The sequence below is a fragment of the Nilaparvata lugens genome, chromosome 12 (assembly GCF_014356525.2).
Source record: "Nilaparvata lugens isolate BPH chromosome 12, ASM1435652v1, whole genome shotgun sequence".
NCBI classification, from domain to species: Eukaryota; Metazoa; Arthropoda; class Insecta; order Hemiptera; family Delphacidae; genus Nilaparvata; species Nilaparvata lugens.
Window position 1 is genome coordinate 18391399 of NC_052515.1, and position 13107 is coordinate 18404505.

General features: G+C 32.2%; 1 protein-coding gene across 2 annotated transcripts in view; it reads left to right on the forward strand.

Annotated features, from left to right (window-relative positions):
- The window catches only part of LOC111056520 (glucose-6-phosphate exchanger SLC37A2), a 57708-nt gene that overhangs the window by 42301 nt on the left and 2300 nt on the right, over nucleotides 1-13107 (forward strand). Inside the window, exons 7-12 of one of the 2 annotated variants that reach the window (XM_039439043.1) lie at nucleotides 3309-3437; nucleotides 5373-5462; nucleotides 7337-7427; nucleotides 9871-10019; nucleotides 11269-11470; nucleotides 12627-12727. In XM_039439043.1, the coding sequence (XP_039294977.1) occupies nucleotides 3309-3437; nucleotides 5373-5462; nucleotides 7337-7427; nucleotides 9871-10019; nucleotides 11269-11470; nucleotides 12627-12727 (762 nt within the window). The remainder of the gene's footprint in view (nucleotides 1-3308; nucleotides 3438-5372; nucleotides 5463-7336; nucleotides 7428-9870; nucleotides 10020-11268; nucleotides 11471-12626; nucleotides 12728-13107) is intronic. The other variant, XM_039439044.1, reaches the window with a different exon arrangement.

Sequence of the window (13107 nt, forward strand, 5' to 3'; positions counted from 1 at the left end):
AGTAAACTGTGTTAGGTACAGATTCATATGTATATCATCAATAATTATTGATGAAATCGTAGAATCAAAAGCTGGTACTAAATTGGGTTCGTATTTATTAATAACTTATGATAAATAAAATATTTATTACTTGATAATAAAAATATTTAAGGAATCGTCTAGAATATTTGTTTTATCTGGATGATGCCCACATGAGCTGTTGGCTCGTGCATGGGTTATGAAGTGATGATGAGTGATAATATTTCATTTAAGAAATAATAATCATTCATTTAAATATTCAGATATTAATTAATTGTCTGATAAGTGAATACTGCAGGACATACAAGAGGACAACTAATGACTTATATTTCTTGCAATACTGTGTAAAAATTGATCAAATTCACAAAATAATTTTTAAATACCTGCATTTATTAATCAAGATAATTATAATTGCTTCTCATAATTCCATTTGCATGGCATAATAATAACGACTCACCAGCTTTCTAATAAATTGGCACTCAATATTTATTTTGATATTTTATCTAATTCGGCACACATATAAAACTGCTAAACCTTGAGAATTGCCGCTGTTTTTGTATTTTGATTTGGCTGGCTATTATAATTAATTAATATGGTGATTGTGTCATCTAATAGATAGTTCATATACTAGACATTAAGCTTCCTGTAGAGCATACAATTGAATTTTGTCTTTTTCTACCATTTGTTCTTAACCCACCTCATTTTTCTTTATTAAGTTTGCATATAGACTTTACAATCCTTCATCTGTATAATACTCCTATTGAAATTCATTTGTGAGAGTGAATCAATTTTTACTGTAGTTGAAAATGTCATTATTATTGAGATGATTGCTTTAGTCTGTGTTATTATAATTATTCGTAAAATCGGCATAAGTTATAAGTTATCATTACAGTTAATTTTGTAGTTTTTGTGTCATTTCAAAAATTTGTGTAGAGTAGTTTTCCATAAAGTAGCTATTTATTTCTAATCATGTTTGTGCGTATTTCCTCAATTAATACAGTAGATTTTCTATCAACTATCACTGTAGTTTTATTCATGTAGATTTATGAATAATGCACTTGAAACTGATTTTCAATTCGATCAGTGACGAGTTTTGTGATGCATTGGCTAGCAATTAGGTTGCCAACTCAGATTGAACATACAGATTGAACTCATAGTGAACAATCTAGTGGTAGTGATAGTGAACAATCATGCACAATATCTGGCAAAAAGGTATTCACAGAGGATATAAAGATACTCAGCGTTGATATTATTCGAAGATGGAAAGTAGGCCTACACAAACAAGAATGTAAGAAAAATCATCTAATCCCATCAGGTTCAAAGCTCAAATAGAAATATTTTTCAAGTCACTCACAACTCTTTGAAATCAGTAATTATGATTACAATGATCTTCCTCGCAGTGGCAAGCTTTTATTTAAAATAATAATATTGTAAAGCACCAGCAGCAAGTTGACAGGCTTTTTCAATTATTGTGAGTTCATATTTTCATTTTGAAATTATTGTATTGCAGAAGAAAAAGGAAAAGCGAAAAATTAAATTTTCAGCCTCCACACCGTCTGAGAAAAATGGATCAACCGCTGCCAATGTCCTAATTAATATAAAACAGGTAACGTTTCGAAATTTAACCATAATTTTCAACTTGATCGGTTGAACATTCAAAATAATTTGTTGCTGGAAACAATAAATGAGTTACAGATATCTTCGGGACAAACATTTTCTCAATAAACAACTTTAGTTGATCATCTCTTTTCAGCTAGTAAATAAATTCATAGTATCGGTTGTCTTGAACAATCAACTGCATAGAACGTACCAATGAATCAAAAAATGTATTCTTTACTAATTCTCATTTGATTGCAAGCTTAATTCTTCTTCAAACTCAAATCTCTCCAATACATTGTCCTTGATTTCGTTTACTCTAACAAAACTAGTTGACCTAATAGAGCTTTTGTTGCATTAGTAGTAATGTTATTCGTAATTTGCTAGTATTCTGTCATTTGGTAATGTGGTTCAGTCATATTGATTCATTTATCAGTTTTGAGGTAGATGGGATTGCATGCAGCTTGTTTTCAAGTTGAATTTTTGAAACTGTATTGCATTTGCATGTAATTAACGAATGTTTGAGTTTGATTTCAGGATAACAATTATTGATGATCCTCTTAATCTGACGGAATTGCATGAAATAATAATGTTTGTGATTTACAATAGATTAATATTGCATTTTGAGAATTTTAAATACTAATTATGAGATTATGTGTGAAGCCTTCAACCCAAAATCAATTTATTCATCTATTTCATCTACACAGAACAAAATCAAAACAATGATAGGGAAAGAAACAACAGAATTAATCCAAAACTATTTTTCTCCTGAATTTAGATAGTTGATGAGCCTGTTAATTAATTTATTTATTAGATACTAACATACAAATTTATCTAATATAATTATTTACTTTTAAAATTTGTTGTCATATATGCTTTTTCAAATCATAAATTCTCTCTAACTAAATATTAGTTTGTACAGACACATTCTATCTCCATGCAATGTAATATATAATCCTGTTCATCAATAGAACAATGAATTCATATGGCTTTTTGTTGATGGAGGTCCTAGCGGGAGGTCCCACCTTGTCTGAATATAAATTCAAGCCGTCAATGAGCCTTACCACTGTCATACTTCAGCCGGGACAGACAAATTAACATGCTCATCAGTGAACAATGATTAAATTAAATAAAAAAGTAAATCCCAAACAAATTATTCACAAAGATCATGCTTTCTCGATCCATTCCGAGCTGCGATGTATTAACACACTTTTTCAATGACGTCCAGTCAATTACTCAAGTAGATAAGCAATTTTGTTCACTTACTGACTGGAGTACTTTCGAACAGCAAATGTTCGTTTGAATAGTGGCGATCGAAAATGTTTTCTTGGTTAGGAAGAACATGTGGGTTGGATTTTATTATATGTTCAAAAACTTTGTTCGATTTAAAGTTTACTTGTTCACTGTTGAAAATGGACGCTTGCCGTTCTAAAGTACTCCAGTCAGTAAGTAAAGGAAATCGCTTATTTACTTGAATAATTGACTGCGTATCGTTGAAAAATATCAAAACCGTGTGTTAACTCATATTTCATATATCATAATCAGTTCGATGTTCTTCCTAATCCATTTTCGCATGATTTATTTTTAATTTGCATCACATCGATGTGGTTTTCTCATCAATTTAACGCTTCTACTTTGTCTGTTATGTGGGTGTTTGTGATTGTCCTTGTATGTTTATGTTGGGGAATTCGTAGCGGTTTGGAGCAGCTAGTAATGGCGGCTACCGTAGGATTCCAACGGCCGGCGGGAGTCTGGCTGACAATGAGGAACAAGATGAAGCTGATTCAGTTATTTCGTCAGACTCTGATCTTCTAACGCAAGAGGTATAAATAGATAAGTTAACAGTCTTCTCCTCTTTATTTTAGAACATAAATGTTTCCTCTATAATAATTGAACCAAAACAATTTCGAAACCAAGATTAAAATCAAATATTTCAAACACCATAACTGTTGAACACACAAACAACAGCATTGAATTTAGAATATTTGAGTTTGATAGAAGGCGTTCACTATACTATAACATTTAAATCTCAGAAGTTGACACTTATTAGATTAATATTTTATTCCAGTAACCACACATATTAATGTAAGAGTCTAATAGATCTTTATAAAAGACAGACACCAGTTATAGTTATGCGACTCATAATCAAGTTTGTATACATCAGAGACAGAGGTGATCTATCACTAGAGAATTTTAAATCTTGATTTTAGTTTTTATTGAGTGTTTATAGTTTTCTTTGATTTGGCATTTACAAGATTTGAGTTTTACATAGAAATTAGTAAATAATTGAATAAATGCATAACCTATGATTGGAATGCTGTATAAATATTGAAATAGGAACAGTTTTGGGCATTAGCCTGCTTTGTCATTTCGGAAGTTCAATTTTGAATAAATTAATATTGTTTATTCAAAGATTTCAAAGAGCTGGAAACTACTGAGACATTGCAATTATTCAAATGCTAATGAATTAATTATTATTATTGAACGAAAATCAAAATTAAATGCTGTAATTCACCCCGAAGACTTCTGCTACTGCAAATATTGACAACAATATCGAATTTTCATCTAGCTGTTTACCCTGTTGTCAATATTTGCTGTAGCAGAAGTCTTCGGGGTGATTTACAGCATTTAATTTGGATTTTCGTTCGATGATAATAAAATTTCTAAGAGCATTATATGAATATTTGTTGTAGAATTATTTCATTCATTATAACTATACATGCTTAGGTTATTTTAACATTTACCAGAAAAAATCAACTCATACAGAACCATAAATTATCAAAATCAAATAATGACTCACCCGATGTTATCAATGATATTTTTTTATTTGTATTTATAGAGTGATGAAAATAATTTTAATTTGTTCAGTTTTAATAATACAAGTAGTTAGATAGTATTTCCAAATCCGAATGCTCTGCATGTTGAATCTGTCTCTTTCATTTGTTATGTTGTAACTCGTCTTTAGTTCAAATGTCCAATAGTTGTCCATATCCACGTGTTCTAACAAAACATTTTTGTGATGTTCAATCACTATTGCCATTAGTTTTTCTTCAATCTATCGTAATTGAAATTCATTCTAATACTTGAATTGAGTCTTGAAAGTGTTGAAATACGTATTGTGAATGCTGGGGGTAATTATTAGTTTATAAAGAATGCATCAACTATCACTATAATTTAATATCCTTGAATGCAGTATTTTAGTATACATATATAAATACATATCCGTGTCCCGTTCCAGCTAGTGCCGGGTCTGGGTATGAACCTCTATAATATTAATAAATAGATCCAGCATGAAGTAGTATAATACTAACCTTATAATTGCAATATTCTCTTAGAAGTATCTCAACATTCAAAATGTCTTCATTATTCATAAACAAGACAGTAAGTTAATCCCTTCATGTAGTGGATTTTGGTAATGTTTTGTTTTTTAAGCAGTATTGTACTTACAATATAATTGGCAATCTATTGTAAAACAGTTTTTTTTTTAATTTTCATTCTCCATCAGAATATCAACAGCATCAACATGAGAATTCATTCAACTCATCAATTTGTTGATGACATCAAATCCCATTATTTAGAAAATTCGAATTCAATCATATCTATATGCCTATTTATTTGTTTTGAATAGTTTTGCAAAGGAATCACACGTTTGATTTCCAATTGCATTTCCTTAACCATACTCAAAATAAATGATTCACATTTTTCCTGCCATGCTATTTGTTGATCTATATTCTTATAACTTGAATTATTTTCAACAGGAAAATGTCCAAAGAAATAATGAGGATCATCCCATTCTTTCCAATCCAAAAGAGAGAGCAGTAGGCTTCTGTGGTGCTTTATGTATACCTGTGAGTATTTTTCTTTTCAAAATAATAATCTCATTAATTATTCAATATTCAAATTATAATAATATCCTCATCTTGTATTTCATGGACTGATTTTATTCTTGGACATTCAATTTTATAATTTTCTGTAATTTAGAAATATTCAATCTTCTTTGAATTAATGTGCTTCATTTTAAGTTTATCATTTGTGGAAATGTCTCTTCTGAGTTGTACACAAATATGTATGAATATGTATTAGGTTAGATTCTATCAAATAATATGCAAGATTGCCTACGGATGAATGGACATTTATTTTTTAAATCTTTCTGATTCATGTAGATACAGAAAAATATTGCATTATCATCATCATCTAATTGCATTTCATTTTTAAATAGTCGAATAATAATACCTCTTCGAAACAGTGTTGTTCTGGTAACTAAATTAAAAATTTTGTCAGGTTGGCATTAAGTTGAGTTGACTTTGTTAGGTTTGCACCAAATTGAAGATTGAAATGCATTTATATCTAGGACCTCCTAAATACCAATTTATCCAGTACCTCCTAAATACCTATTTAGGAGGTCCTAATTTATCGCGGAAAAATTGATTGGGTACTGCTACTTCAATCAGAGCTATTCCTGGGAAAATTATATTACTAGCCGTCAGGCTCGCTTCGCTCGCCATATCCGTTTAGCCAGACGTTTAGTCTGGACCCCCGACTGTATCGTCCTAACATATGATAAAAATATGACATAACATTTCAAATTTGTTAGGTGTGTTCAGTTGGCCCTTTAGAGGTGCAATAAGAACGGATTTGGAAAAATTTCCAAAGATACGCCCAAAATCTGCGTTTTTTAGCGTTTTCTCAGCTTTATCAAGAACAAATAAACAGAAAATGTTCAAATTTACTACAGAAGCTCAGCTGGGGTGCAATAATGTTGTGTTAGAAGGAATTTGAAATAACGCCCAAAATTAGCGTTTTCTCAGCTTTTCTGCGTTTCCTCACCTTTTTCAATAATTGATGGAAATATATTTAAAAAAATTCAAAATTTTTTTTAAATGGCGAAATAAATAAATGATTTGATTTGATTTGATTCAGTACACAGGTTTAGCTGAGGTGGAAGAATTTTGTTCGCCAAAGATACGCCGATATAGTAACAGGTGTTTTTCGATATCAAATTCGGTACAGAGGTTCCGCTGAGGTCTACATGCAGGCGAGCGAAGCGAGCCCGCTGATCTCATTTTTGGACGATCCAGTTGGGGGTCCAGGGGGCGGAGCCCCCTGGCTAGACGGATATGGCGAGCGAAGCGAGCCTGACGGCTAGTAAATTATGAAGGCCTTTTTCTCAAATAGTTCGATTTCTAATTGCATTTCTGTAACTTTTTCGGAATTAATTTTGGAACTGTATTCTTGAAGACAATTTTTCAGCAATGCGGAACTGCTGGATTAGTTGAAGGGAACCTAAATTATTAATAACTATAATTATTTGTTAAATAATTTGATATTCTCATTTTGCATTCAATCGTGTTATTTACAACACAATGATTCACTAAATTTTTCCAAAATTTACATGAATGAAATATTATCATAACTTAGATATAAATAAAAATATAAATCTGAGTACCCTTTTAAATTATTTTGTAACGACATGTTTGGGCTACTAATGCCATTTTCACTGGAAATGGGTTTTCATTAGGTATTTTCACCTGAAAATGGCATTAGTAGCCGAAACATGTCGTGACAAAATAATTTAAGAGGGTACTCCTTTTATTATTTATATAAAAAGTAGCCCTAAAGAAAAAATACAATTATCATAACTGTTTGTTTAATATCCAATCTCATTGTTTCCTTTGCTTCATTTCAAATTACAATTGAAATAATTTGTTCTTGATTTTTGCAGGGAGTGATTGAATACTCGTTGTGCCTATTTTTTGCCAAACTTGTGTCTTACACATTCCTTTTCTGGCTGCCACTTTATATCAACTCATCAAGTAAGTTAATTACATAATTTTACACACTCATTATTCACCATGCTGGATGGTTGAAGGGAACCTAAATTATTAATAACTATAATTATTTGTTAAATAATTTGATATTCTCATTTTGCATTCAATCGTGTTATTTACAACACAATGATTCACTAAATTTAGTGAATCACTAAATTATCTAGTGAATCCTATAACTATCCACTATCCAGCTATAGTTATATTATTTAGCAATAATTTTATAATTAGCAATTACTACTTTTTTCTTCCTGATCCTTTCGGATCTTCTACCATGCCGTAATACCCAATGTCACTTCCTACAAACACTTTTTTTTCTATTTGTTTTAAGTTCTATCACTATAAATTCCCACTTTCACCCCCTGATTACGATTTTCATGTCTTGAATTCCGAAAAAAATAATGAAAAAACCTTACAGTTTAATGTAGTGTGACTTTATGGTTTTATTTAACTTAAAAAATTATTTATTTAATACAATATTCCAATATGAAACTGTGCGAAACGGAAAACAATTGCAATTGAGATAAAGGAAAGATTACAACTATAATCAACAATCAAAATTTCTGATTATAAATAATCAGATAATAATTTTAAGGGCTACTCGCTTAGCTGATCTGTGGTCGTACAGTTTTTTGATAATAAAAAAAATTACTATTTAGAATTATGGATCTGAAAAATAAAAAAATGTACAATTAAATATTATCTTACTTTACCCTAAAAAGAGTCCCTTGGCCTACTCCTCAAGGTCCGGTTAAACCACTCCCGACTTTAAATAAAAAAATATATAAAAAAAACTCTGCCAGTTGATTGAATCAAAAACACCAGCTTTCCCTACAAGATTCAAATCCTGAAAAAACAATTATGTAGGTTTAAACTGCCCGGACTGCGACAGCCTATAATTGAATTCTCAAGACAGAATCCTTCAGGTAACCAATGCCTTAACTCAACAACTAACTTCACAAACGGTTCCAGGAATACGGGCCTCGAAAGAAAAATTCAAAATCTATTTATGTGAAAAACACATGCAACCTTGATTCTACGCTACTGGTGGAACATGTGAGGGTGAGTCATTGCACCCTAACTCGGCAGTGTCTTGAGCTATGGAGCTCTATGACTGCTCAAAGTAATAACAGTGCTGAAGTTGGGGGTTCCTGATATATAAGACCTTCAGTAGAGCTTGGCAATTTTATCTTTATTTATTTATTATTCTCTGATTTTTCTTTTTCTAATATTCATTAATATCTGATATTCTGATTCTAGTTCAATTTCCATTTCATTTTCAAATATGTATATGTATGTATGTTTTTTTTGCCAAGTCTACTTTTTTGGGAGAAGTGGTAATGGAGAAAGGTTCTCTCCTAGGGAATTTAGTACTGTGAACAGTGGCTGACTGACAATCAGCTGCTGGCACCTTTACTGCTCAACTGCTAACTGTCAATCAGGCCACCATTGTTGAAATGGGAGTGGCTTGTGGGTTTGAGATGGTCGTGGTATTTCGTACATCTGCCTTATTGATGTACGCCACGAGATAGAAGCTGTATCATGAAGCTTTCGAGATGTGAGCTGAATGAAGTTGAGTAATTGAGGGGTACTGGCATATTCATAGAGTAACCTATTATTCACTGTGTAGTGAAGGTTGCAGATGGTTCTGGTGAGTCTGTTTTGAAGGCCAAATAGACGTTTTCTATTGGTCTTCGATAGATATGGGAACCAGACTGGGGCGGCATAGGTCAGGTATGCCCTGATGATGGCTGTGAATATGAGCAGCCGAAATTTCAGGGGGAGTGAAGGGGTGACAAGGAGGGGGAATAGTTGTACAAACAGCACACGACAGTGTTGAATTTTCACTTTAATGTGTTGTTTGAAAGTGAGTGTTCTGTCCAGAGTTACACCTAGGTACTTGACGGTATGGGACCATGGCAGGGCGTGGCCATGGATTTTGAGAGTGGGAGGAAGTTTAAGTTTTCGGGAAAAGGAGACAGCCACACATTTAGTTGGATTAATCTCTACCTTCCAGGATGAACACCAGGATGTAAGCAGGTTTAACTGCTCTTGAACATTCCTGGCCGCCCTATTCAGATTCATGCTGCTCGAGTGGAATGTGGTGTCATCAGCAAATAGACTTGTTTGAACTGAAGGTACCTTGATTCACAGACCAAAAGTCAACTCACTCTTGTTTGTATAGCATGGAGTTAAAAACCATAATATTGCCTTCACGAAACGTGATAAAACACACGTTTCATCTTTGTACATTGGAGATCTTCTCGCTTTATCAATTACATTCAATAATTAAATCCGCGACCAGATTTCCAATTCACAAAATGATATTTCAAAAATTGAATATGTTTTGATGTCATGTATGACAAATGTTTCCTTCAATTTACAGCTGCAATTGAATGAGAACTAACAAATGGCCTGTATTTTTTCGTAGCAACCCTATCTCCCAAGCATAGCGCAGACTTGTCGACAGTTTTCGATGTGGGAGGGATCTTCGGAGGAATAGTGGCTGGCATCATAAGTGATTCCTCCAGCATGAGTGCTACAACTTGTGTGGTCATGTTTGTGCTAGCCATTCCAATGGTGAGTAAAAAACCAGACAGAAAACATACTAAACCTAAACCTACTATTGTTTCTCTATTCTTATATTCTGTCATAAAACAATGTTTTCACGGTTTCCTTTACTGATACATTGGTAGAAGGATACATTTTCTATTTTAGAATTGTTTCCTGTTTAAAAATAGAAACATAATGCCATATTTACAAGAATTCAACGTTGAGTGTTACTCATAGAGAATAGGTTTGTGATTTTTATTTTAATTTGTCAAATAAGTTCAATATTTCTAAAGCTTTCAATTTATATTTTCCTTTGTTATATTCATTTATTACCTCATTCATTTTCATTATATCCATTTTTATCTTACATCAACCTTCAAAATTTCCAAATATTTATTCCTGGACCGAAAATTAAGTGGCGAAACAGTGATGTGTGATTTCATAACTTGAAAATAATTTGGACAACATTAACTTTTTATCAAAATTATGTAGAGAAATGGTACAGACACAGCCTAGTTTTCCTCCCATGGTCATAATATTATTTATGATGATTTTAATGTTTTGTAAAACAAATAAATAACTGATGAAATAATGCTGAAATATGAAGTGAAAATATTATAGAACTCTTCCCCACCGTTGAACCATCATCATATCAAAGAGAGTAGGATGCCCGACAATAAATTAGTCGAACTCATTAATCTATTAACATTTTATTATATCAATACAATATTATGCAAAAATAAGGGAACAATTTTATCCTTTATGTCAGTAAATTCTATTTCGTTTGTTGAATCCAATGTTAAATGTGTAGAATACAGTCATTATGTACTCAAGATACTTTGGTTGGATTCAGGTCTATAAAAAGAGGTCTAGACATTAATTGTTGGAGGGTTCATATCAAAGCTATTTTGGGGGCAAATTCCAAAATCGAATCTAATATGAACAACTTTTTCTTAACAAAATTATGCATTAAAGTTTTTTATTATGTTAATTCAACAGCTAGTAAACAACATGTGTTCAAAATTTGAAGCTGATTGATCAAATCTTTCAAGAGTTATTGTCGAACATACAATTAGACGGACAACTACTTTGGCCTTGAGTTGAAAGTATGAACTCGCTAACGTTCGTTCAACAAACATCAAAACTAGTAAACTAGATACCTAAAATATGGCCGTTCTGCATGGCATCGTGTCTTAACCTGTTTCTATAGACGTTGGTTGAATCGAATCACATTTCTATTGTTATTTTATGAAAATGTTTATAATGTTGACGACAGTTATTCGTGTACCACTTGTACGGCGGTGACAACCTGATGACGAACGGAGCGATGCTGCTAGTGGCAGGTGCCCTGGTGAATGGACCCTATGCACTGATCACAACCGCCGTGTCGGCCGAACTGGGCACTCACAGCTCGCTGGCCGGAAACTCAAAAGCTCTGGCCACTGTCACGGCTATCATCGATGGAACCGGATCTATTGGTGAGAGAAAAACTGCTATTTTCCATAGGCTACATGATTAGTGGATGAACATTGGTAAATGAAAACTGTTGACAGCTTTATAAGTATCCATAGTTGTACATGATTATAAACCAAGGCCCGGTTGCACAAAAAATCGGTTGAATTTTGATCGTGATTAATTTCACGAGAACCAATCAGAGGAGGCGTTTTTGGAAGAAAGACTTTGGTTTGGATTGGTTCTCGTAAAATTAATGTCGGCTTTTGTGCAACCGGCACTAAGTGATAAAAATAATTATTGAAATAGATAATTTTAAAAATAAGTTACAAAAACTGATGAAATTATATCTGAGAAGAGCTGTAGCAAGCTTAGTGTCTTTCTTCGACGAGTCTGAGATTCATCTTTAAATTAATACGAATGAAGACGAAGAGCTGATTTATAAAGCTGGTGAAAGCCTCGAACTTTAACTGAAGGTTCAATTGAGATTAAAAAAACAATTAAAGTCAAGTCACCACACATTATGATAATGCTTGTAGTTTATTGTGTACAATTCGTTTCATACCAGGTGTTGAAAACACTGGTAAGTTTTCTAAAAAAAAACAAAAAAACAATCAATTGACGATAAAAGAGATTGGTTCATTGATTGATTGATTGATTGGTTTTTATGGAGTTGCATTGTGTATGTGTGTTGTGATGAGTCGCCACTGAGCTTTGAAAACATCTGAAGAAAACACTGGCTAATTATTATTGTTACACGAAAATCCAAATTAAATGCTGTAATTCACCCGAAGACTTCTGCTACTGAAAATATTGACAACAGGCTAAACAGCTAGATGGAAATTCGATGAGCGCTTCATTTCAAAAATTATATATATATTTACTAGCTGTTTACCCTGTTGTCAATATTTTCAGTAGCAGAAGTCTTCGGGGTGAATTACAGCATTTAATTTGGATTTTCGTGTAATAATAATAATTATTAATTCATTAGCATTTGAATAATTGCAATATCTCAGTAATTTCCATCTGTAAAACACTGGCTGCCAAGCAAAACGAAAATATTGCCTAATTTTGTTATGTTTGCTATAAGTTGAGGTTTCCATTTCATTTCTTTGTATCCATTACAATATATTGTTGTTCTGAAAAAATCAATGGCATTTGAACATTTGAATGTTTTTTCAGGAGCTGCTGTGGGTCCATTATTAGCAGGAATCGTATCTAGCAGCCTTAGTTGGCAGTATGTGTTCTATATGCTAATGCTTTCTGATCTGATGGCACTACTGGTAAGTCATATAATTATTAGAATTAATAAATTATTTATTTCATAAAACTTTTTATTCGACTAAATTTAGAAACAGAAAAAGTTTTGGGCTGGAGCCTGTTCATTCATTCATTTCATTGAGTTATTGTAATTGTTATTTCAATACTTACAAAAACATTTGCATGAATATGTGTGACAGCTATATCAACGACAAATCAACACAAAATATAAAGTATAATAAAAATTTTCTTACTAATTGAATTTTTGTTTACCGACTGAAATTTTTGGATTTTCGTTTAATAACAATTATGAAATTATTCCCTTATAATTTATTGCTCATGTTCTATCAATTGCATATGACCGAACTTGGTAATTGTATTATTTTGTAAAAGTGTTTGTCAC